The 24,304-nt window shown below is 32.1% G+C and overlaps 1 protein-coding gene across 1 annotated transcript; it reads right to left on the minus strand.

The window, feature by feature from the left end:
• Positions 1-1,959: 1,959 nt before the first annotated feature.
• LOC110992825 (heat shock 70 kDa protein cognate 5) lies at positions 1,960-24,218 on the minus strand. Its single transcript, XM_022258790.2, has 14 exons — positions 24,004-24,218; positions 23,729-23,784; positions 23,185-23,272; positions 22,299-22,536; positions 20,372-20,533; positions 18,762-18,852; positions 15,675-15,837; positions 14,318-14,473; positions 12,081-12,227; positions 10,565-10,805; positions 8,212-8,421; positions 5,987-6,174; positions 4,603-4,743; positions 1,960-2,323 (listed from the first exon to the last, which is right to left on the minus strand). Exons 1-14 carry the CDS (start codon positions 24,103-24,105, stop codon positions 2,231-2,233), a joined length of 2,076 nt encoding a protein of 691 aa, XP_022114482.2. The 5' UTR covers positions 24,106-24,218; the 3' UTR covers positions 1,960-2,230.
• Between the last annotated feature and the right edge of the window lie 86 nt (positions 24,219-24,304).

The raw sequence follows: 24,304 nt of genomic DNA on the forward strand, positions 1-24,304 counted from the left end.
GGCCACACAAACATAGATTTCAATTGGTTGCTGCTGACAAGATGAAGCTAGGCAGAAGAAAGAACTAAGTGAATAGGTATTACCATTTACCATTATTATTTTCTACTATACTCTAGTCTTAAACTTTCATCTCTATCAATAGCATGGAAAATCAAGTATTAATAATTTCTTATCTGTCTTATATTCTCATTTAAGTGACATCAGTAAAGGTTTAAGCTTCTACTTGTATTGGTCTGATTTTATAAGCTGTATACAATTTGGGATGTGTTGTGTGTGATTCAATGGTATGAAGGTTGGTAAAATTTTGTACTAAGAATATCTTTATTTATAATCATAACAATCAGATTTACAGTTATAATTTTCTTAACTTACATATTATACACATATAAATAGAAAACTAAAATACAAACGTTTTGTCTCGGTGAACAACTTTTTTATGGATCAGCAGGCACAGCCGACTACTTACCACCGCCCAGTGCATTACCATAGCTCTTCTCGTGAAGGCTAGGAAATATCGGCCTGGGTAAAGGCTTTGAGGTCGTAATGGTTCAGAACTATTGAAAGGCAGCTGGATTTGTAGTGCTGTGCAGCTCTCATATACATATATATATGTATACAGGTCTGTCTTGGTAAAACTAAATAATGAGATTGTTTACAGATTACTTTGAATTCCTTGTTTGCCAGTAAATTGTAATTTTATTATGTACACATAAGCAAAAATACTGATTTTACACCCTCTGTCTTCTTTGCCGATGAGTAGGTTGATGCCAGATTCAAATTTAATGACGTGGAATAAGCGATACCTGTCTATCTTATAAATGTATTTTATTTTTTGTCGCCTGTGGATTTCATCTCTTGGGTAAACGTCTCCTCAACCCTTTCGAGGTGGTTCTATTTTTGCCAGTCTTTTCCTGCTAATTCTTTTAAATCAGCCCACCGTCTTTCTGGACTGCCCATAATTCTTATCCCGGGTGGCACGACGAAACGCAAGTTAATTATCAGAATATCAAGACTTCGAAATAAAAAACAAACAATTTAATAATAATATATTGCACTAATCTAATAGTCGGACATACATAACCACTCAGACCCACAATGCTTTTACAACAACTAAATTATGATGCCGCTTAACTTAAGCCAAATATAAATCAAATTGTCTATGAATTCTACAATCTAATACTTGTGAAATAAACATGACATTTCATTTATAAACTTTTTATTCTATTAAGAGAATATTTATATAGACGGGTTTTAGTGTGATATATAAAATTGATATACAAACTTAATAATAAATCCAAAACTGCTATCACCAGGATACCAGCCCTTTAAATATATCAATAGCTAGGAATTGTTGGTTTCTCGCAGATGTGCCATATTTTTGTATGAAAATGATTTGTGTACCTTATAATTTTTCTAAATAACCAGCTATCAACAATCATAAAAATTTATCTTGCAACACTTGTGTAATTAAATTTCTAAATTAATTTATGAATGAAAACAAATATAAAAAAAAACATTTATTTGAACGTTGTAACTACAAGTGGTACTAAAGCTAAGACGATCACTACTCAAACTTCTGTTGAGACAAAATTACTAATATTTGGGCAATAGTAAAGACATTTTAATGATAAACCATTCATAAAAACAATCACTTACTATACTTTTCCGTGTCTGTCTGTCAAATGGGGTTCACAATGTGCTAGAAAGAGACAGTCGAGTAAACACAGTAGAAATTCTATAATTAAATCAATTCTATAATAAATTTATTGACAAAGAAAATTTCATTGTTAAATATACGGCCATTGCCCAAAATTATTAATAATAAAAAATAACTAAAATATTACACCAAAATTGAATAACGGAAAGTTTTTGGCATCACTAATATATACAACTAATGTATTGGAAAAGCTCACCGCACACAAGCTTATTATATATTTTTGCAAACCATAAATGCGAAAGTATTTTAGAGATGGCTACATTAAGTCAAGTAATCGTAAATGTTGCCATACAATACTTTAATGAATAAAAATTTAATAATCAAGTAAGCAATTGAGAGCTTGTAAAAAATTGTATCAATTTTCTAAGCTAACTAAAAATGAAACATCAATTCTAGAAATATTCTCTTTAGCTTTCTGCAAGTACCAAAAATAACAAAGCACAATACATAAACACTTTAACAAAAAAACTTATCCACTAGTATGCGGTGTGCCTTAGTGTAAGTGGTGCGTATTTAATTCTTCTTCTCTTCTTTCTTATCGTCTGTCTGCTCAGTCTGTTGGGTGGATTGTTGCGAGGATTGCTGGCTGTCTCTCTCCGCCGCCATCTGTAGAAGAAAACAATTTCTGTAATGTCTGACTAAAATTTGTTGAAAAAGAGTACACTGCGAGTATTTCATTGGTGGAAAAAAAAGAAGAAAAAGAGAACAGTTAAATGAAAAAGAGCTGAACTGAAGAAAAAGAACAGTTAAATGAAAAAGAGCTGAACTGAAGAAAAAGAACAGTTAAATGAAAAAGAGCTGAACTGAAGAAAAAAAAACAGTTAAATGAAAAAGAGCTGAACTGAAGAAAAAAAAACAGTTAAGTGAAAAAGAGCTGAACTGAAGAAAAAAAAACAGTTAAATGAAAAAGAGCTGAACTGAAGAAAAAAAACAGTTAAATGAAAAAGAGCTGAACTGAAGAAAAAAAAACAGTTAAGTGAAAAAGAGCTGAACTGAAGAAAAAAAAACAGTTAAATGAAAAAGAGCTGAACTGAAGAAAAAGAACAGTTAAATGAAAAAGAGCTGAACTGAAGAAAAAGAACAGTTAAATGAAAAAGAGCTGAACTGAAGAAAAAAAAACAGTTAAATGAAAAAGAGCTAAACTGAAGAAAAAAAAACAGTTAAATGAAAAAGAGCTAAACTGAAGAAAAAAAACAGTTAAGTGAAAAAGAGCTGAACTGAAGAAAAAAAAACAGTTAAATGAAAAAGAGCTGAACTGAAGAAAAAAAACAGTTAAATGAAAAAGAGCTGAACTGAAGAAAAAGAACAGTTAAATGAAAAAGAGCTGAACTGAAGAAAAAAAAACAGTTAAATGAAAAAGAGCTGAACTGAAGAAAAAAAACAGTTAAATGAACACCTGGCGGCCTTATCGCTTTCGAGCAATCTCTTCCAGGCAACCATTACTTTTGATTCCCCAATTCGATTTACCTACAATTTATTTACCCCCCCCCCCCTCCCCCCTTTGTCCGCAAAAGTAAGAAAAGCTTAATTTTACCAAATGATTGCAATGGCTATAACCCAAAGATGAAATGTAAATGTAGGAAGAACAAATCTCCCCCAAAGGCATTCGCAAGTGGGGGTGATAACTTTCCTCCATCAATCTCGCACATTTGCTTGACCAACACATTTAATAAAATGCGATGGCTCAAAAACGTGCAATGTATAGTTTGGACTGATTACACGGGTCAACATGAAATTTGACTTTGATTGCAAAGCATTAAATTTCGGTAGTTTAGGTCGTAAAAGATATATGGCATGAAAAACTTTGCTTTTGTTCTTAGAAGACTGATTGAACGAAATTTTTAAAAATGTCGGATTTTAATTTTTCATTGAAAATAAAACTATTAAAATAATTATTTTATTAACTTTTACTATCAAATTAGCTTACAGAAAATACAGTGTAAACGTTAATACCCCACTCTCACCGCGCGGTTTTTTAAAAAATATTACAATCAATTAAAATTTATGAAAAAATTGAAAAATGAGTATTAATATTATCACTATCACAAAAGCAAACTTTATACCGAAAAAAGGTATTTTCTTTTCGTTTTTGTGCATAACTAACTGGAAAATAATAGCATAAACTTTAGGACAAAGAACGAAAAATTTTTGGGGAGTCATGTTATATATAAACATATTAAATGCTTCTAATTTTACATTTTCCGCCAGTTCTCAAAATCATGGGCGTAAAACGAGAACTGTCAATAAATCCTCTGACATTTCGTCCGTAAACTTTTCATCTATGTTCATTCTATTATATCTAGAATAATAAAACTAATTTGAGAGTGAGAGGGAGAGTGAGAGAGAGATTCGTTTTTACAACAAACTCCCAAGCGAAATTAGAGAACTATCACTAAATAAATTCAAAGCTCTTGTTAAAAGTAAAATAAATAAAGCCTTTTATAAATCTGACGGATACTTAAATGATCCTAATCCTTGGGATTGATTTGCTCCAGTTCAAACAATATGTATTAAAAACTTGGCGATTGAAAAGAGTGGCGGAAAGTTTCTTGCCAGTTCTTCTTGGCTTACGCCCTTGATTCTTGATTTAATTTGTTTTTATAAATGTGACGAATACCTAAATGATCCTAATCCTTGGGATTGATTTGCTCCAGTTTAAACAATTTGTATTAAAAAAACTTGGCAATTGAAAAAAGTTTCTTGCCAGTTCTTCTTGCCTTGCGCCCTTGACTTGCGAACTGGTTGTAAATGTAAATTTACAATTAATTAAATTTTTTTTTGACGTTCATAAGTGTACATGAATAAAGATATTTTTAATTTGAGTTTATCGAATAAAAACCCCATTTAAGCCTAGTCGTCCAAAATAACGGGTAAATGGGACTAACCTTCTTGTAAGCCTGCTCAAAGAGCTTCAAGCTGGCCTGCTGCAGTGTGTTGGTGGCCGTACGAATGGCTTCCGGCTCGGCACTGTCCTTCTGCGCGAGCAACTCACGGAGTTTGCCCATCTCCACGCGCAATTTCTCACACTGAAACACATGAAAAAATAATTAACTCATAGGAGTTGATTACTGAGAGACTCAAAGCTCTTGATTCATATAAAAATATATAGATATTTTTATATGAATCAAGAGCTTTACTCAGATTTCTAATTCCGTAGAATTCTGACAGCAATCGTTTTATGACATGTCAGAGATTACAACCTTTTTGGCCGGGCACATTTTTCAATTTCAATACGAGTCTATTATATTTTCTAATAATATATTATAAGTCTATAATATTGTTGAGGTTACATTACCCAACTTCCAAAAGAAGGAGGATATTATAAACCTCTTGATAGTTTTGCATCCATTTTTACCCATATCATAGAAATGACAACGGCTTAGATTGGATGCATTGTATTGTAAGTAAAAAAATACATCTTTCTCTCTAAAATGGAGCATTTCTTCAAATCAAAATAATTGATTTTATAATTGCTGCCTCAATGTAAAATATATTTAAAGGCAGCAACAGCACATGTCAAAATTATCTATAGTAATATTAGAGAAAACATATGTGTTTATTTGTAATGTTTTTACACAAAAACTACTGGACCCATTATAAAAATTCTTTCACCATTAGAAAGCTGCATCATCACTGACTTGTATATTTAAAATTTTTTTTTAATATAATTTATATATTTAAAAAAATGGTATTTCTAACAAAAATGCAATAATATAAGATAAAAATATCCATAAAAATGTTGTCATCGAGTGCGCTGTGAAAACTATTGATAGAACAAAAAAGAATGTAGTCTTATAGAACATATCAACATCTACTTAAATAATGTTATACCCATGGGCAATTGTAAAACATGAAATTATTTTGCTGCCACAAAACAAACTTACGTCAAATGTGTATAGGAAAGATGTACAAATAAATATCTTCTCTAATATTATAGAAAATATTTGACATACAGAAAATATATTGACATATAGAAAATATACAGACATATAGAAGATATACAGACATACAGAAAATATACTGACATATAGAAAATATATAGACATATAGAAAATATGCTGACATATAGAAAATATATAGACATATTATAGAAAATATGCTGACATATAGAAAATATATTGACATATAGAAAATATATAGACATACAGAAAATATACTGACATATAGAAAATATATAGACATATAGAAAATATATAGACATATAGAAAATATATAGACTTATAGAAAATATACTGACATATAGAATATCTAAATAATTTAAAAACATACCTCGTCCTGTGGCAACTGGTCCTTGTATTCATCCATCTTGGTCTCTGTATCGTGGAGTATACCCTCAGCCTGGTTGGAGACTTCCACTCTCTCGCGCCTGGCTTTGTCAGCTGTAGCAAACTGTTCCGCTGCCTTCACCATGTTCTCGATCTCGTCCTTCGACAGACCACCCGATGATTGGATAACGACTGGAAATGTTTCAAATCAAATTTTAGTATTTTTATTATAAAGATAATATATTAAAGTTAAGTTAATCTATCAGAAACAAAATCCTCTTTATACATAATGTGTTATAAATTTTTAATCTGTATCGCAGTATCTAGGAAGGCACTAGACCAGAGAGTCTAGACCAGCTGGTGCTGCGAGTTATTCTTGCATCGCTGCAAAACCATTTGCACATGAGTACAAGCAGTGATCGACGATGCATTTTTCCAGTCTACTATTTCATTCCATACAATTCTGACATTTCATAATTGTTGCTATTAATAAAGGGATATATTTGAATCTTTTGAGGACAATAATTGGTTAAATTATTGATATCTGATATATTACTGTAACATTGTCACACACTGGTATCCACATAACGGCCAAAGAAGTAGAGGATGTCAATACAGATGATAGTAGGTCCAAACTCGGAGGAGAATCGCCTTGGACAGAACACAGTGGAAAGAATTGGAGGAGGCCTTTGCCGAAAGGCACACTGTTATTAGGGACATTCTATAATTTTAATGTATATATACTAATTTATTTATTTTATTATATTCTTATGATATCTGGGCCTTTTCCGACATATATTATTTATTATTTTTATGTATTTAAACACTAGCAGCTTAATGCGCGCATATTTTGAGATTTGGAGAAAATATACAATCTATTTTTAAAAGAGTTCAAGGGAATGTTTTTTAGGGAATTAGTGTTATGTTGAGTGGTCTTAAGTTTTAAAGAACTACACAAATGTGTATTTTCACTTAAAGAGTTTTCAATTCCTGGAACATTAGTGGCCAGTGAGGATTTTATAGGTTTCAATGAGATTTCCTCTTAACCGCCTACTTCCTAAATCAGTAAGATTTATTCCTGATTGACCTGATCATTTTCCTGGCATTTTTTTAATGGCAATAGTTATAACTTTATGCCAGTTTCAAGTAAAAGCTAGAGAAACCCAACGCGAGAAAAAATAAAGATACACATCAAAAACCAAAGGGATAAGCTAGTTAAAAGCATAATATTTACATAAATATTCAATCTTAATATTATAATTGATTATAAAAGAAGATAATACATTATAATACAATAAAGGATAAAGTAAAAGGCTTTTCTTTGAACCCTTTCAAGCATAGTAATATACTTTATGAAGTATGGAACCCAAATGCTGGAGGCAAACTCTAATATACTAGAACTTTTAATTCGATTTCTTATTTGACAATTTCAGTGTTGCAACTTTACGAAAATTAATAAATAGTGACGTTGTATATCTAAAAAACTACTACTTTAATAGAAACTAAGTATATCAGGAAATTTAATATTTCTGAACGGATATTAGTTATGACGATAAGGTTCATTAATTTTTCAGTAATAGAAACCAAAATATTAACTTTTTATAAAATAAAGAAGCATATTTATATAAATAATTATTGTGAATAATAATGTATTTATTTAAATTTAAAATCAATAATTTAGTCTTTAATTGGCACATCAATATTAAGTAAACATAAATCGCTATTATATCATTATTATCACTATTATATGTGGTATTATTATTTTACAAAATGACAGTAGCCAATGTCAAATGTGGAATCGAAATATAAGTCGTGGTATAGTAGTGATCTAATACAACATTTAGTACCTGGATGATTTTTTTGTTTTTAAATTTTATATATGTACGAATTACATACTATAAAATATCTTTATTCAATAATATTAATAATTATATTCATATTTAATCTCTTATATGACTGACATCTTTAAACGAGCAATTCTATGTTTAAGTTGATAAAACACGAATAAAATGACATTTTCTAGAAATGATTCCTAGCTAGATCGATTTATCGCCCCCGAAACCCCTCATATACTAAACTTTATCAAACTCGTTGGAGTCGATTCCAAGATTCCAATTATATATATACAAGAATTTCTTGTTTAAAGATATAAGATTTTTTTAAATATTCTTTTTTAAATGATTTTCTTACTAAATAATGTATGTTTTTGAAAATTAGGATAATACTCACTCTGTTGTTCCTTTCCGGTTCCCTTATCCCGTGCCGATACGTGAACGATTCCGTTAGCGTCAATGTCAAATGTCACTTCGATCTGTGGCACTCCCCTGGGCGCAGGGGGAATGCCCACGAGCGAAAATTGTCCGAGTAATTTGTTGTCCGTCGCCATTTCACGTTCACCCTGGTGCACTTTGATTTCCACTTGCGTTTGGCCGTCGGCAGCTGAAAAATTCAATTATACATGTAGAAAATATGCTAAATGTGTTAAAAGTTCTCCGAATTCTGACCAATTATATTTTTGAAGGTTTTTATAGAATCGTAGTGATTTTAATTTTTAAAGTGAAACTTTTAGTACATTTAATAATTAATAATTTAATTTTAAACATAATTTTTTGGTCTGTGTGGCGCATGTCGCGTGACGGTCGGCCGCGGAGTAGGGATAAAGCGAAAGGCGCTCGTCATAGCAGCCAAGGCCAATATGGCGGCGCACATAGTTACTATTATTAATTTATGGCAGTGCTCCACGCTATTTTAATATGTGTATATAATCTAAATAATTGTTAAGTACTATGTATCTCATACTCTGTAAGACACAGAATTCAATAAATATATTAGTTGGAGATTTAGTCTACTTTTATTAGTCCCATTATCATTCCAATTTTGCAAGTATAAAAATAATAAAATTAAGATTGATAAAGCGATTTTATACCCTTAATGGAATATGATTCTAATTTTTTTTAGTTCAATGTCTATAATGAAAAAAAAGTTTCACTTTTATTGTGGTTTGACAAAACCACACAAAATATTTTATTTGAATCGTGGTGATTTTTTTAAATATAATAACGAGCCTGCAGGACGCCCAAAAAGGCGGTCATCGAAGCCCATAGACATTAGACACCCATTTTTAGTGGGTGCGTTGCCGGCCTTTTGGAATTGGTACGCTCTTTTCTTGAAGGACCCAAAGTCGAAAAGGTTCGGAAATACTTCAGTGGGCAGTGGGTTCCACAAAATGGAGGTGGTGGAATTTCATATTCTACCTCGACGTCTGATGATGAAACTCAGTTGCAGGTATTAATCCGAACAACTCTTCTGAACACTACATGGTAAATGCAATAGAAAATGTAGAGTGACCCCACATCTTGACTCAAAACCAAAGATATATCTCAGTCATATATTTACTATCATAATATGTTATTATTTAAATAACACATCTTATATAAAAATCGAAAACATTAGGAAATTTTAATTGAAATCTGTATCGCAGTATCTAGGAAGGCATTAGACCAGAGAGTCTAGACCAGCTGGTGCTGCGAGTTATTCTTGCATCGCTGCAAAACCATTTGCACATGAGTACAAGCAGTGATCGACGATGCATTATTTTATTATTTGTTATATGTCAAAAATTTAATCACAATATGGCAGGAGAAAACTTATGGTCTAAAATCTTAATACACTCACTAAGGGGATTATTAAAAAATATGTTAAAATCATTTTAGTACAAACACATCAAATATATTTAAATAAGTATTACCCGAAAAAATTTAAATAAAATTGTTACCACTAAGGAACCGTTCAATTATATGTCAACAGTAATTTTTTAAATTTTACACACATAACCCACACTACCCACATTATCTTCACTTGAAAATGAAATGCATGCAACATTAAGATGCGGGATGGGAAATAAATTATATATTATTGTTTATATTAATGTCAACATTCCCATACTTTACACCTCAGAAATGGCAACTTTTAGGTGGAACGAGTCGCTGGGTCATGGTAACAAAACGTTTTAATATTTGGTACATGGGTGTATTGAATTTATGATAACTTATTATTATTTTAAAATTTATTATTTAAATTACCTTTATTTTTAATTAATAGTTATATTCAATTTACAAGCTACTTTATTTGATGATTGTACTTGATTCACGATTTAACGAATTTATGATATGTTATTATTTTACAATTTTATTATGCTTAAAATTATTATTTATAATTTAGAGTATAGATTATTTGATGATTGTATTTGTTAAATATGTTTTATTCGATGTAAGTAAGTCGATTGACTCGATACCAACATTCACGAACAAAATGACGAGTCGTCTTGAGACGATCAAAAATAAGTGGGGGGCATTCGGGCCGGTCCGCTTGACGAGGACGGTCGTTAGTGTGTAAGCTGTAAGGTTGCTTGGGAATAATAAGTGCTGGAAGTACATATAATTAATGTTGTAACAAAGCAGGCGGTTGTATTGTACGACGGGGATCGATTGTGAGAATTCGTTACATGGGGGTGGGGGATTTTAAATCAACAATCTCCAAAAAATTAAACGCTCCCATATCCCATTTCCTTAAAAATTCTCACCTGTAGAGAACACCTGGCTCTTCTTGGTCGGGATTGTAGTGTTCCTTGTGATTAACTTGGTGAAAACTCCACCCAGGGTTTCGATACCAAGCGACAGGGGCGTGACGTCAAGCAGGAGAATGTCTGTGACGTCACCAGCCAAAACTCCACCCTGAACAGCCGCACCCACGGCAACCGCCTCATCCGGATTGACTGCTCTTGATGGTGCTCTGCCGAAGATCTCTTGCACTGTTTGTTGGACCTGGAAAATTTTGTATGAAGCATAAGTAAATGCTTATTAAAATATTTATTATATACTAGCTGACCTGGCAAACGTCGTTTTGCCTTGTATATCATTTATAATAAAAAATAGGGGTTGATCGTAGAGGGGTGAAAATTTAGGGTTGTATGTATTTTTTAATGCTGTTGATACAGTTGATAAAAAAAGAAAAATTTATCTAAAAATAAAAAATAAAATGGGTGGACTACCCTTAACAATTAGGGGGATGAAAAATAGATGTCCGATTCTCAGACATATTCAATATGCACACAAAATTTCATGAGAATCGGTCAAGCCGTTTCGGAGGAGTTTAACCACAAACACCGCGACACGAGAATTTTATATATAAGATAAGACATACATATAAAAAAGCAGATTACATATGTTAGGCCAGGGTAAAAAGTAAAAGTTATATTATAATAATATTAGTTCTGCTCCTAACGTCTTATTGCCTTTAACAAAACCTCTTTACGTGTTATTTAAGAGGTGTAATGGCGTAACTGTCAGCTGTCACTGTCATTGTCACAGGGCTTATGAATATGCGTATTATAGTATATATATATTATTAGAACTTTGAATAATCGCGAAATCGCAATAACCTTGCAATATTGGTATATCAAATACTACTTGTATTTTGACGTTAATTTATAAGCTGTCTATGACACATGACAATGACATCTGTCAGTAATGCACAGACAGTAATTCAAACATATCAACATTTTGCCATTTAAGAGAGATTTTCAAATGTTTGTAAGATTATAATCTGAATGCACACTCAGTACAGCCAGTGAATATGTCCCCAATTTAATATTGCACCCGGTCATTGACCTCGCCCAACCAACTATGGAGTTGGCCGAAGCTTGTGCTAGAGTGCTTATGTCTAGCAACTAATATCATGACTTAGAATCAGAAAAAAAAATCATATGACCCTGAATTTTTCACTCCTCTACGACCAACCCCTATTTTTATTTGTTAATTATAAACTTTAATTTTTTTGCAAAAAAAAATTTTTTTTACCAAAAAATTCTCTCTCAACTTTCACTCTTATACGATCAATCCCTATTCTTATTAATCTATCGACAGATCTGCAATAAGGTTACAAGATGGAAATAAAATATAATACATAATTTTAGTAGAATTAAAAATATGTTTCCTAGAAATAACATACATGGCAAAACAGCTAGTATTATATAAAATTGTCTTGTTAAAAAGAGAGAAAAGAGGTGCAAGAGCACCTATTTTAAATTCTTGCCTTACCTTGGGCATTCTTGTCATTCCTCCGACGAGTAGGACTTCACCGACATCGGTGCGGGAGACTTCACCATCTTGCAGAGCTCGCTGGCAAGGCGCAATTGTCCGCTTAATCAGATCTCCTACTAGGGACTCGAGCTTTGAACGGGTCATCTAAAATATTGAGATTATTTTCATTAATAGATTTTAATTCATTTTTAATTCCTATTTTTTGCAAAACTTATGTGTACATATATTGTAGTACATATTGGATAGAAGATTTTATAAAATTATCAGTAGATTTCGTAATATGTATGATGCTGTAGACTTAATAATTAAATAAATAAATTCATACCTAAATGTCACATGGATAAGAAAATTAAGACGAGCAACGAAACACATAGACAAGAGACAAAACAAATGTGTCAGACATACAGTAGAACAAATTAAATGTACATAGATGGACTGGTCATAATTTTTTAAATACTTAATTTTACATAATTAGACTTGCACCGAATATTCGGTTACTATTCGGCCGAATATCTAAATATTATTATGCCGAATAGTAACCGAATATTTGTATTGTAGAACAAATTATGGAAACTGACTGGCAATATTTTTAATTCTTTATTTTACAAAATAATATACTTAGGGTCTGTTTCACAATGTCCGGATAAGTTCCAAATAAAGATGATTCTTCTTCTGATGATAATTCAGATAGCGCTATTCGCCATGAAACGAGAAGTATCTTATTTGGAAATGTTATCTTTCGAATAATTTATGTGTTGCAAAGCTATTTGGTACTTTATCCATACATTGTGAAACAGGCCCTTATACTTGCACTGAATATTCGGTGTCGGCCAGTATTCGGCCTATTCGGCTGCTTTTATTATATTCGGCCGAATACCGAATATCTACATATTATTCGGCTGGAACCGAATATTCGTCACCGTCTTGGAGGGCTTGAAGATTACTTCATATAAAATCATCACATACAAAATGTAACAAAGACATATTGATCCGTTGTATATAGAAAAACAACAGACGGTTTTACTATGTCACAATTTTGCACCAATATCAATCATTAAAGCTTTGTGAACTAAAATGTGTAATATTTGGTGCAAACAAATATTTTTATTGAATTTTCCCAATTATCTTATCCAACTATAATCACAATGAAGAATTTGTTATTGGGGTATTTGTAGAAAATTAATGTAAGTGTTTAGAATTAATTGCCTTATAAACAATAATATATTAAACAATTTTTATACATAAGAGTTGACATAGAACATTTTAATAATATCTTGGTTTTTCACCTGTCTAATACTATCTGTGACTATATAAGTATACTAGACTATACTCACAGTAAATCAGAGTGTTCATTGAATCTCTAGACAGTTAATTAAAGATCAATATTCAATCAAGTCTCTAGCATTTTGATTTTAATAAAGCAACGTTGTAAACGTTTAACTATCTGTCTGACCGAAAGCCAGCGTGTTGATTAATAATGAAAAACAAGATGGCGGTCGCGACAACAGCTGATTACTTTTAGAGTCTTTCTTTTGGCAAAGATGGTTTGTGGTGCGAGTAGTTTTTTTGTTTCTCTCTTGACTCCGCCATGATCATTTCATTTGTTATTATTTCGGTGTGATCGTGAAGAACAGAGCTTAGAAATTCCATGGAATTTCCAAGCTCCAATCCCACGGAATTTCCAAGGGTTAGGTTAGTTAGCCTGGGAATGTTTAGGAAACGCGTCAAACGTTTCGTTCACTCACTTGTCTGGCGGAACTTTAGCGACTTGATTGAATATCGATCTTTAATTAAATGTCTAGAGATTGTATTTACTCTCTGATTTAACTAATTTACTGCGACATATAAACTGTAATCGCGGTATGATATTAACATATAAAAAGGTGACATTTGTTTTCATGCATAGGCATAGTTCTTAAAATTATTTGTTGTTCAAGACTTAAAACATTTAAAAATGCAATCATGTTTAAGTCTACTAATATATATATTTTCATTTTATTAATAAAAAAACTTATCTAAAGTTTTGACGATATTGTTTTGCATCTTTATATAAATTTGTGTACAATGAAAAATAATAATAATGTATGTATATTTTCTAATCTAGTTATATATTAACAACCACAGTATAAAATGAAATATGAAACTTTCATAAACCCATGAAAAAAAATTGTAGGTAGACGCAAAAAAAACTGCGGGTACACTCAAAAAACATTTCCCTTAAGTAATCCACTAACCTTAAGGTTCATGTGCTTAGGTCCAGAGGCGTCCATGGTCAAATATGGCAGATTGATATCAGTCTGCACGGAGCCGGACAATTCAATCTTTGCCTTTTCTGCTGCCTCCTTCAGCCGCTGCATGGCCATCGCGTCTTTGCGGATATCGATGCCTTGCTGCAGATGCATTAAAAATGGTAACATTTAAGTACCTTTATATTAAGGAAACAATCTCTATTGCAAAATTACAATATTCTATATATCGGCAACGCACTCGCGAGCCCTCTGGCATTGAGTGTCCATGGGCGGCGGTATCACTTAACATCAGGTGAGCCTAGTGCCCGTTTGCACCCTGTTCTATAAAAAAAATATCCTTTTCAGTTCCCAATTTTATTGTAAAGTACAAATCAATACTAGTTAATATTTAGTTTTAGCTTTTTCATTTAATGTTCTAGTTTCTTTTTGTTTATGAATTCAAATGAAGCGGTTATTATAATATAATAATAAATAAGCTTTTTTATTTCTTGTTTACAATGGTTGGTAGTTGTAATATTACAGTAACTAAAAAAAAATGATTTATTTATGAATGAACAGGAACCCAGCTCGGTTTGGGAAAGGCCTCCTCCATATTGTAATATATTTAAAGCTAACTAGCTGAAACCCGCGACATCGTCTGCGCACGATTAAATTAACATCTGTCCAAATTATGTAGCGTAAAAGACATTTTATCTACGAGAAGGATATATAAGTAGAAAGATCTATTTATATTTAGGAATCATTGGATTACAACCAAATGTGCATTTGAAATATATAAACTAACTATATTTTTATATTTAATTTATCAATCAAATTTATATTTGTGAAAAAATATCATAATATATTCGAGAAAATTAATGGAATATCCAAATCTGTATCGCAGTATCTAGGAAGGCGCTAGACCAGAGAGTCTAGACCAGCTGGTGCTGCGAGTTATTCTTGCATCGCTGCAAAACCATTTGCACATGAGCGCAAGCAGTGATCGACGATGCATTAGTCATATGGGGGGGGGGGGGGGGGGTTCAAGTACTATGCAAGCACTTTATTTACTTTTTGAAGTGAATCTTTTGTAAGCGCGGGTTTTAATACACCCGAAACGTAGTGGGGCAATGACGTCAGGCGCACGTATACGTGCACGTACCGTACGAAAAGGGGGGGGGGGGGAATAAATTGCAGTAAATCTGCTTACTTGCACAGCCCCTATTTATCAAATATAACAGCTATGTAAATTATATGACAAAAAGATTAACGTATAGATACATCTGTCAGACAATGTTTTTATCTAAATATAAGACTTCCATTCAAACTAATATTATTTATTACTCTATTAGGATATACTCACATCTCGCTTAAACTCGTCAACCAAGAAGTTGACAATGACATTGTCAAAGTCCTCTCCACCGAGCAGAGTGTCACCATTTGTGGACTTCACTTCAAACACTCCCTTCTGGATCTCCAGCACCGAGATATCAAAGGTTCCACCGCCCAAGTCATATACAGCTATACTGTAAATAGAATGCGACTTTATTTATCGAATACTTGGCAACTCATAGCATGTAATGAATCTAGCATATAGAAAAAATACATATAAATATGTTCTCATTAAAAATATTATGTTAATTTGCTAGTCTTTAAAAAAATCTTGTGTGCATTTATATACCACTCATTATATGTTTTATTTAATTTTTTCTCTTTGATTATTGTTATTTTGTGTGTTTATATGTGTGTTTTGTTTGTAATAAATAATATGTCTATTTCTATGAAAAAATTCTAATTTGTATAAGGCAGTCAACGAAATGAAAATTTTCCCTACAAATACTGTTCTATAATTATTTATTGAAATTCACGACATCATCCATTTATTTTGAAAACTATAGGTTACCATTTATTAAAAAAAATGTCTCTCTAGAGGGCTCGCGTCCAATTTCATGCCTACTACTGATAGATGACAAATCTTTGTTTATAATTTATTTTATTATTAATAAACTATTAATTACTTAAAATGTCATATGTGTATATGTCATGGTGTAATGGTTACAGCTCCTAATAAAATAAAAAACATATGTGCAATTCACACGTGGTAGAAGTGAAACCTTCAAAAACAAAGTTTTTATAATTAATCATATATAAATTAAACATTTTTCACTATCTAAATGTATTAAACTTTTCTTTAAAATATACTGTATTTTAATGATAAATTTTAATTTATAAATCTTTAATTTGGCACAAACTAAAATGAAAAAGCGGCAGTAAAAAGAGGCTGTATAATGCCTCCTATCTCATTTACTCCCACGTTAAATCTTATGAATTTATGTTTCTGTCTCTTTTTACTGTCGGTGTTTCCGTTGCATCCGGTTTGAAATTACGATTCTTAAGAAGTTTCTCTATCTATCTCATTTCCTCACACGTTAAATCTTATGAATATATGTTTCTATCTTTTTTACTGTCGCTTTTCCGTTGCAACTGCTCTGAAATCACAACGATTCAAAGAAAGTTTCACTTCAAAAGTGTTTATTGATTTTAAGTAGGTACATTTTCATTCCTAGGTGTAATATTTGGAAACCCTTTTAAGTAAAAAATACCTGTGATGGTTCCTAGCTCTTCCATAAACAATTAATTCTTACAAACATTGTATAAAACAAAAAAAAGGCAAAAAAGAATTGCTGAGAGATTATTGCCAATTCTCGTTCGTTCTACGCCCTACGAATTGACTAGCAGTAAATGTAAAATTAGAAGCAATATGTATTCCTTCATATATATGTCGCAGTAAAGTAGTTAAATCAGAGAGTTAATAGAATGTTTAAAGAGTTAATAGAATGTTTAGAGAGTTAATAGAATGTTTAGAGAGTTAATTAAAGATCGATACACACAATATACATTCCGCTTTTCAATCAAAAAACCTATGAAAATACAAGGCGAAATATTAAATGGGAAATTAAAATCTGTATCGCAGTATCTAGGAAGGCACTAGACCAGAGAGTCTAGACCAGCTGGTGCTGCGAGTTATTCTTGCATCGCTGCAAAACCATTTGCACATGAGTACAAGCAGTGATCGACGATGCATACTACCCCTATACAACATGTGTTTGTGAATAGTGTATATAAAATTCAAAAACGAGAAAACTGATTTAATTTTTTTTAAATAAAGTTATATCTTTTTATGACCTCCGCCATTAACTACATCATATCCTGGTCAATCGAGACTTTTGTTCTTATAATTTTGTATTGCATTTTGAATTCTATACAACCCTTATTAGCTAGTTTTTATTTAGTTTTTTCTTCACTTCCACAACTGAATGTTTTTAAGTTTATGCAATGAATTTGGAATCAGCCACACACTGAAATAATTTGATATCCTTTGTTAGCGATAAGCCTGTTGCATAATTTGTGACTTATTTTATTTGCAATGTAAATATCCTTTATCTACACTAATATTATAAAGAGGATAACTTTGTTTGTTTGTAATGAATAGGCTCATAAACTACTGGACCAATTTTAAAAATTTTTTCACCATTCGAAACTTTCTACATTATCCACGAGTAATATAGGCTATATTTAATTTTGAACAAAAATAGGGTTCCGTAAGATATCAGGGTTTTTCGGACACAAGGTGTAAAAAATCAACCAAAAAATAAAAAAAGGGGGTAGCATAGCAAAATGTTCCATGTTGGCATGTACTAAAAACGTAGGCTAGGCATTAAGGAAAAACGAAGTTCGGGGAAGCAGCTAGTTTCAGATAAATTTACACTTAAAACACATTTATATTTCTACCATATCTATATGAGAAGTGTTGGCCTAGTGGCTTCAACCGGCTGTGCACCAATGTAGTTTCTCTCTATGTGCGCATTTAACATTTGCTCGAACGGTGAAGGAAAACATCGCGAGGAAACCGACATGTCTTTGACCCAAAAAGTCGACATATGTCAGGCACTGGAGGCTGACCTACTTGCCTATTAGGTAGCAGGTGTATGGATGCATCCCCCTAATACAACTGTAAGGCAACCAACTTTGTACATAGTATTGTCTTTTATTAACATAACTTTTACACATTTAAAGAAAAACACTTTTTAACGGATTATAGTTATGTATTATTGTATTTAAACTTATAATTATTTGTACATAATTTTAAATTTAAACCGACGTTTCGCGTGCCTTACAGCGTGCGTGGTCACGGTGACTGAAGACAAAGGTGTTAAATGTCAAAAAGTATTACAGCTGTAGAAAATGTTGTGTTATCTGTATTTATTTCCCCGGAGTTGGTATCGACTAAAAGATGTAGGGTTTTTGCAGAAATTGCTCACAGTGTCCTCCATTTTCGGGGATTGTTTATTTTGAGATTTTAATTTGGATATTATTGGATCCCAGGTGTTTGATAATTTTAGGCCGTCCTCTCTATTTCTTTAACCAACTTTGTAATAAATAAACTTACATTTTATCTTCAGTCTTGTCCATTCCGTAGGCGAGAGCTGCGGCCGTCGGTTCATTGATCACTCGAAGTACGTTCAAACCAGAGATTTGTCCTGAAAAAATATTTTTATATTTTATTTTGTCTCGGGTGCTCATGAGCGTCATGGTCAACAAGGAAGCATCTCGTGGTCGTAGAATAGTGACGGATCTGACAAAACTAAACTTTACAGGGCAGCCATTTTAAAATAATATAATCATACTAGCGACCCGCCCCGGCTTCGCACGGGTGCAATGCTGATACTAAATACACTACACAAAATCTGTGAACGTTGTATATAAAAATGTGGGTTATCCATAACAGATAAACATATACCATCAGGGACTTTTCTGTAGACCTTTTGAATGTGTACAATACTTAGTACATTATTTTGATAAAACTTGTAGGGTTCAGCCTGCGTTTGCAATGTAAGCGGAAAACATGTAATTATTTACGACATCACATTAGGAACCTCAAAAATAACAGTACTTCTCCACTATTTAATGGATGTTATTATACATATAAACCTTTCTCTTGAATCACTCTATTAAAAAACCGCATCAAAATCCGTTGCGTAGTTTCAAAGATTTAAGCATACAAAGGGGCATAGGGACAGAGAAAGCGACTTTGTTTTATACTATGTAGTGATTAGTTATTGTCATATGTTAATTCATATTGAAAAAATTGCTATAATAAAATGGAAATGGACCGGTCACATTGGCCGCATTTGTGATGGCAGATGGGTCAAAAAGACCTTTGTAAGCCCAGTGGGAAGAAGAGATCGGATGCCCACCGAAAACTTCGGAAGATGAAATAAAAGATAACGGAAAAAACTGGAAAATCGGTGCAACAAATAGGGATAAGTGTAAGAATCTGGAAACCTTCACCCCATCGGAGGTCAAGTACTAGTGGCAAACTTAAAAGACATGGACTTACTATAGTTATTGAATGAAAATTGGCGTACAAACAAACAAAAGGGTTTGTTTGAAATCAAAATAACATTAAATTACATTTTTCAGAATCATATATGAAATATTGAAATCTGTATCGCAGTATCTAGGAAGGCACTAGACCAGAGAGTCTAGACCAGCTGGTGCTGCGAGTTATTCTTGCATCGCTGCAAAACCATTTGCACATAAGCGCAAGCAGTGATCGACAATGCATAATTTTAAAATATGTACTATGTTCTCAGGGATATACTATGTATGCTACTTACATCACTAACTCTAATAATTTTATAATTTTTAATCTTCTCTAAAAATTATTTAAATAGATTTCTTTCAGGCAACCCTAATGTAAAACAAAGAAAAATAAACACCTATAAATGCAAAATAATTACCAAAAAAAATAACATCTTACTATAACTTATAAATTTTTTTTTAAATATATCAAATTAATCAGTTTAGTAAAGCAAAATATACAAATTAGGTACATTACCATCAAAATGATGATCTAATTACGGCCTTATATCTATAAATATACTGTATAAATTGCATTATTTATTACATTCTTAAAAAATCATTATATGTTAGGGAATTAACTTCTGAATATTAAAATCATTTCTAAAATCCACTCAAATCTAGAAAGACGCTTACCAGCATCCTTGGTGGCCTGTCGCTGGGAGTCGTTGAAGTAAGCTGGCACGGTGACCACTGCATTCTTAACTGTGGTGTTCAGATACGCTTCGGCCGTCTCCTTCATCTTGATAAGAACGAACGCACCAATCTGACTGGGCGAATAGACTTTGCCGTCGCTTCCTGAAAAAAAAAAAAAACATAATTATAGTATTGTCTTTTATTAACTTTTACACATTAAAAGAAAACACTTTTTAACGGATTGAAGTTATGTATTATTGTAAACTTATAATTATTTAAACATAATTTTAAATTTAACCGACGTTTTGCGTGCTTTACAGCGTGCGTGGTCACGGTGACTGAAGACAAAGTTGTCAAATCTCAATAAAGTATCACAGCTGTAGAATCTGTATTTATTTCCCCGGAGTTGGTATCGACTAAAAGATGTAGAGTTTTTGCAGAAATTGCTCAATTAACTTCAATCCTTTAAAAAAGTGTTTTCTTTAAACATTTAAAATTGTTTGCAGGTCACCAACAAGAACAATATATGCTATTTGAAAGTGGTATATTTTGTTGTTGTGAGTGTCCAAAGCATTTTATGATGGAACACAATCGCACAAAAGAGTTTGAACTTAAAGAATGGTATAATGGGTTTATTTAATGGAAATAAAATAAATAAATAAATAAAAATATTGCAACATGTTACAGGAAAACTTAATAAAATGCTGGCTTGCCCCAAACTTTCCCCATTTTGTGTGTACAATGGAGGATTACAAAAGAACAAAAATTTCACATTTGTAATGGCTTTTGTAACTAAAGAATATTTTAACAACTATATTTTCTATTTTAGAAAATTAAAATTAATATAATAAAATAAATTAGATTTACTATAGAACAAAAAAATTTGAATCTGTAGGCATCCCTACTCATCGGCAAAGAAGACAGAGGTTGTAGGAGAGAAAAAGCCGGCGTAAGAAACTCTCGGTCCTCTTTTAAAAAAGCAAATCATCAAACAATACTACAATATTCTATTAGATGCAATGTATCGCAGTATCTAGGAAGGCGCTAGACCAGAGAGTCTAGACCAGCTGGTGCTGTGAATTATTCTTGCATCGCTGCAAAACCATTTGCACATAAGTACAAGCAGTGATCGACAATGCCTCTTAATGAAAGGAAAGTTTGGGAATTGTTAGCAGGAACAAAATGAATGACTAGGCAAAGATTCACTAGGAATTTATGTTTCAAATTTAATATGTATGGTTTGATGTTACATGGAGCCAATTGTTAAGTCTAATTTATATATGTATGTATTTATATTACTTTTTATTCAGTGTACATATATTTATTGACTTCTAAGCAAAATGAGACTACATATTGGAGTTTAATCTCTTATCAATAACTTCTTCTGTCATTTAAAGAAAACACTTTTTATATATTCTTCTGTCATGTTTACTATTATATATGCTGGCTATGTTATAAACCAAAGATAAAGGAAGTGGTCCTTGCTATATTAAAAAAATTATTGGATAATTCTCAAGAATAATAACTGAGCAATTGGTGAATGAACAACCAATGAATAGCTGTGTTGGCCTAGAGGCTTCAGCATGCGACTCTCATACCTGAGGTCGTAGGTTCGATTCCCGGCTGTGCACCAATGGACTTTCTTTCTATGTGCGCATTTATCATTTGCTCGAACGGTGAAGGAAAACGTCGTGAGGATACCGACATGTCTTAGACCCAAAAAGTCGACGACGTGTGTCAGGCACTGGAGGCTGATCACCTACTTGCCTATTAGATTTAAAAATTGATCATGAAACAAATTCAGGAATCTGAGGCCAAGACCTAAAAAAGGTTGTTGATTTATTTTTATTTAATTGGTGACTGAACACTTTAAATCGGTCCACAGTATATGTTACAAACATACAAATCTTTATAAAATTATGTTTACCTTGCACCCAGGCATCTCCATTCGAAGCTCTGACAACCTTGTATGACAAGTTTTTCATATCCTTTTGCACTTCCGGGTCTTCAAATCTGCGACCAATCAGTCTCTTGGTGGCATAGAAAGTGTTTCCGCTGTTGGTAACTGCCTGACGTTTAGCTGGCATACCAACTAACCGTTCACCATCCTTGCTAAATGCTACATGTGATGGGGTAGTACGAGATCCCTCTGAGTTTTCCACCACCTAAAATTTTTTACTAGTTTTATTGATATCTATAGTAGGTTGTAGAAATAAAAATGCCTCCCTAAGTTCCAATATGTCCTACCAATGGAATCTAATATGTTTTTAATATTTGAACATCATAGATACACATTATGTTTGATACATAGGAGTAAAACAACAGATAAAACAATGGCATGCTATACTTTGCCTATAACCAACTTTTACAGTCAGACCCACAAATAATAGATAATAGACACAAGAGTTGAATTGTACTCTACTTAGTATCATTTAAGTAATCAATTAATGTATAATTTAGGAACGTGGGTGTAATGGTTGGCCTTACAAACATTTTGTAAAACAAAAATCTTGGGGATAAAAGAGTGGCAAAGAGTTTATTTCTAGTTCTTGTCTTTCTTCTTGACTACATTTAAAATTTAATGTATTTCATTATAGGCATTCATAAGTGTACATGGTGTTACCTAAATTAATAAATGATTTCAATTTTTTTAGAATAAAACTAAAATAGTAGTACCAAACACAGGATATTGCCATAGTTCCACAAATATTAGTTTGGCCAATAGCAGATATTATGTTAGTGAAAATAGTGCCTATGACACCTATGATGGTCTCCTTTTAAATCAGAATCATAACAAGCGTTAACTAATTTACCTTTGGTGTCTTTCCTTCCATAACGGCAACACATGAGTTAGTTGTTCCCAAGTCAATACCGATGACGGCGCCGCGAACGCCATCTGATCTGTTCATAAGAATTAATTTTATATAGTCTTTATAACTAAAATCAGTATTTATCAAACAACTGCAATGTATTCATTAAGTTATGCATTTTACAGTCATTAAAGTTGGATGAAGGTAAATCCTAACAGTAAATTGAAAACTATATTTTTTTTCTTTCTTATCAGTAAGGGCATACGTATTTCATGGTTAACTTAGATCATTAATTTTTTTCCAGTTGATAAATTAAATAATATTATATGTGTAAATAAATTTATTGTGCAAGAGATTATTGCACCATTATTGCTACAACAATATTTGTTGTAAATAAGTGACCTTTGAGATTTACTACTCAACAAAATATTGTTAAGTGTAGTTGAATCACACAAATAGTCGGTTTTACATAAAAGCCGATGTCCAAATTACAAAGGTTATTAAAGTTAGGTTATGTATTATACGACAGTGTTCTATGATAACTTACTTGTGCCTGTATTGAATTGCATGCCGCTGATAAATTGGAACGGTGGGTGCTGCAGTCTGTAAATGAAATAAAAATCTCCAATTTCAGGAAGAACATCAAAAACCTACATAATAGATTTTCACATGTGCCGAACGGCACATAAGATTTAATTCGCTATTTTGTTGAAATTAAATAGGACATCAACTTATTTATATAATAATTTTATTAGTCTGACAATAATATTTTATATGACACTCGATTTTCATTCGTTTTTAAATAAAAAAATTGTCACTTACATTTTTTAAGATTGTAGAGAAATTCCTTTGAGTGTAAAAGTCTGTACCAATTCCTGAACACTCCAAAGCCTTTCGGCTAATCACTCGCGTCGCGGACAACATTTTTAATTAAATTACGAACTTATCAATATACTTTAATATTTTATTCTACTACAGGCAAAAATGAGAACCATGTGGATGACGCAACTTCACGAAAGAACAATTTTTTTTAATTTTTCAATGTTCTAGAATTATTGCCATCTACAAAAATTACGAAAACGCGTGACAATTGACACAGATCATTCTAGTCTATTAAAGAAAC

Source organism: Pieris rapae, chromosome 24, assembly GCF_905147795.1.
Source record: "Pieris rapae chromosome 24, ilPieRapa1.1, whole genome shotgun sequence".
NCBI classification, from domain to species: domain Eukaryota; kingdom Metazoa; phylum Arthropoda; class Insecta; order Lepidoptera; family Pieridae; genus Pieris; species Pieris rapae.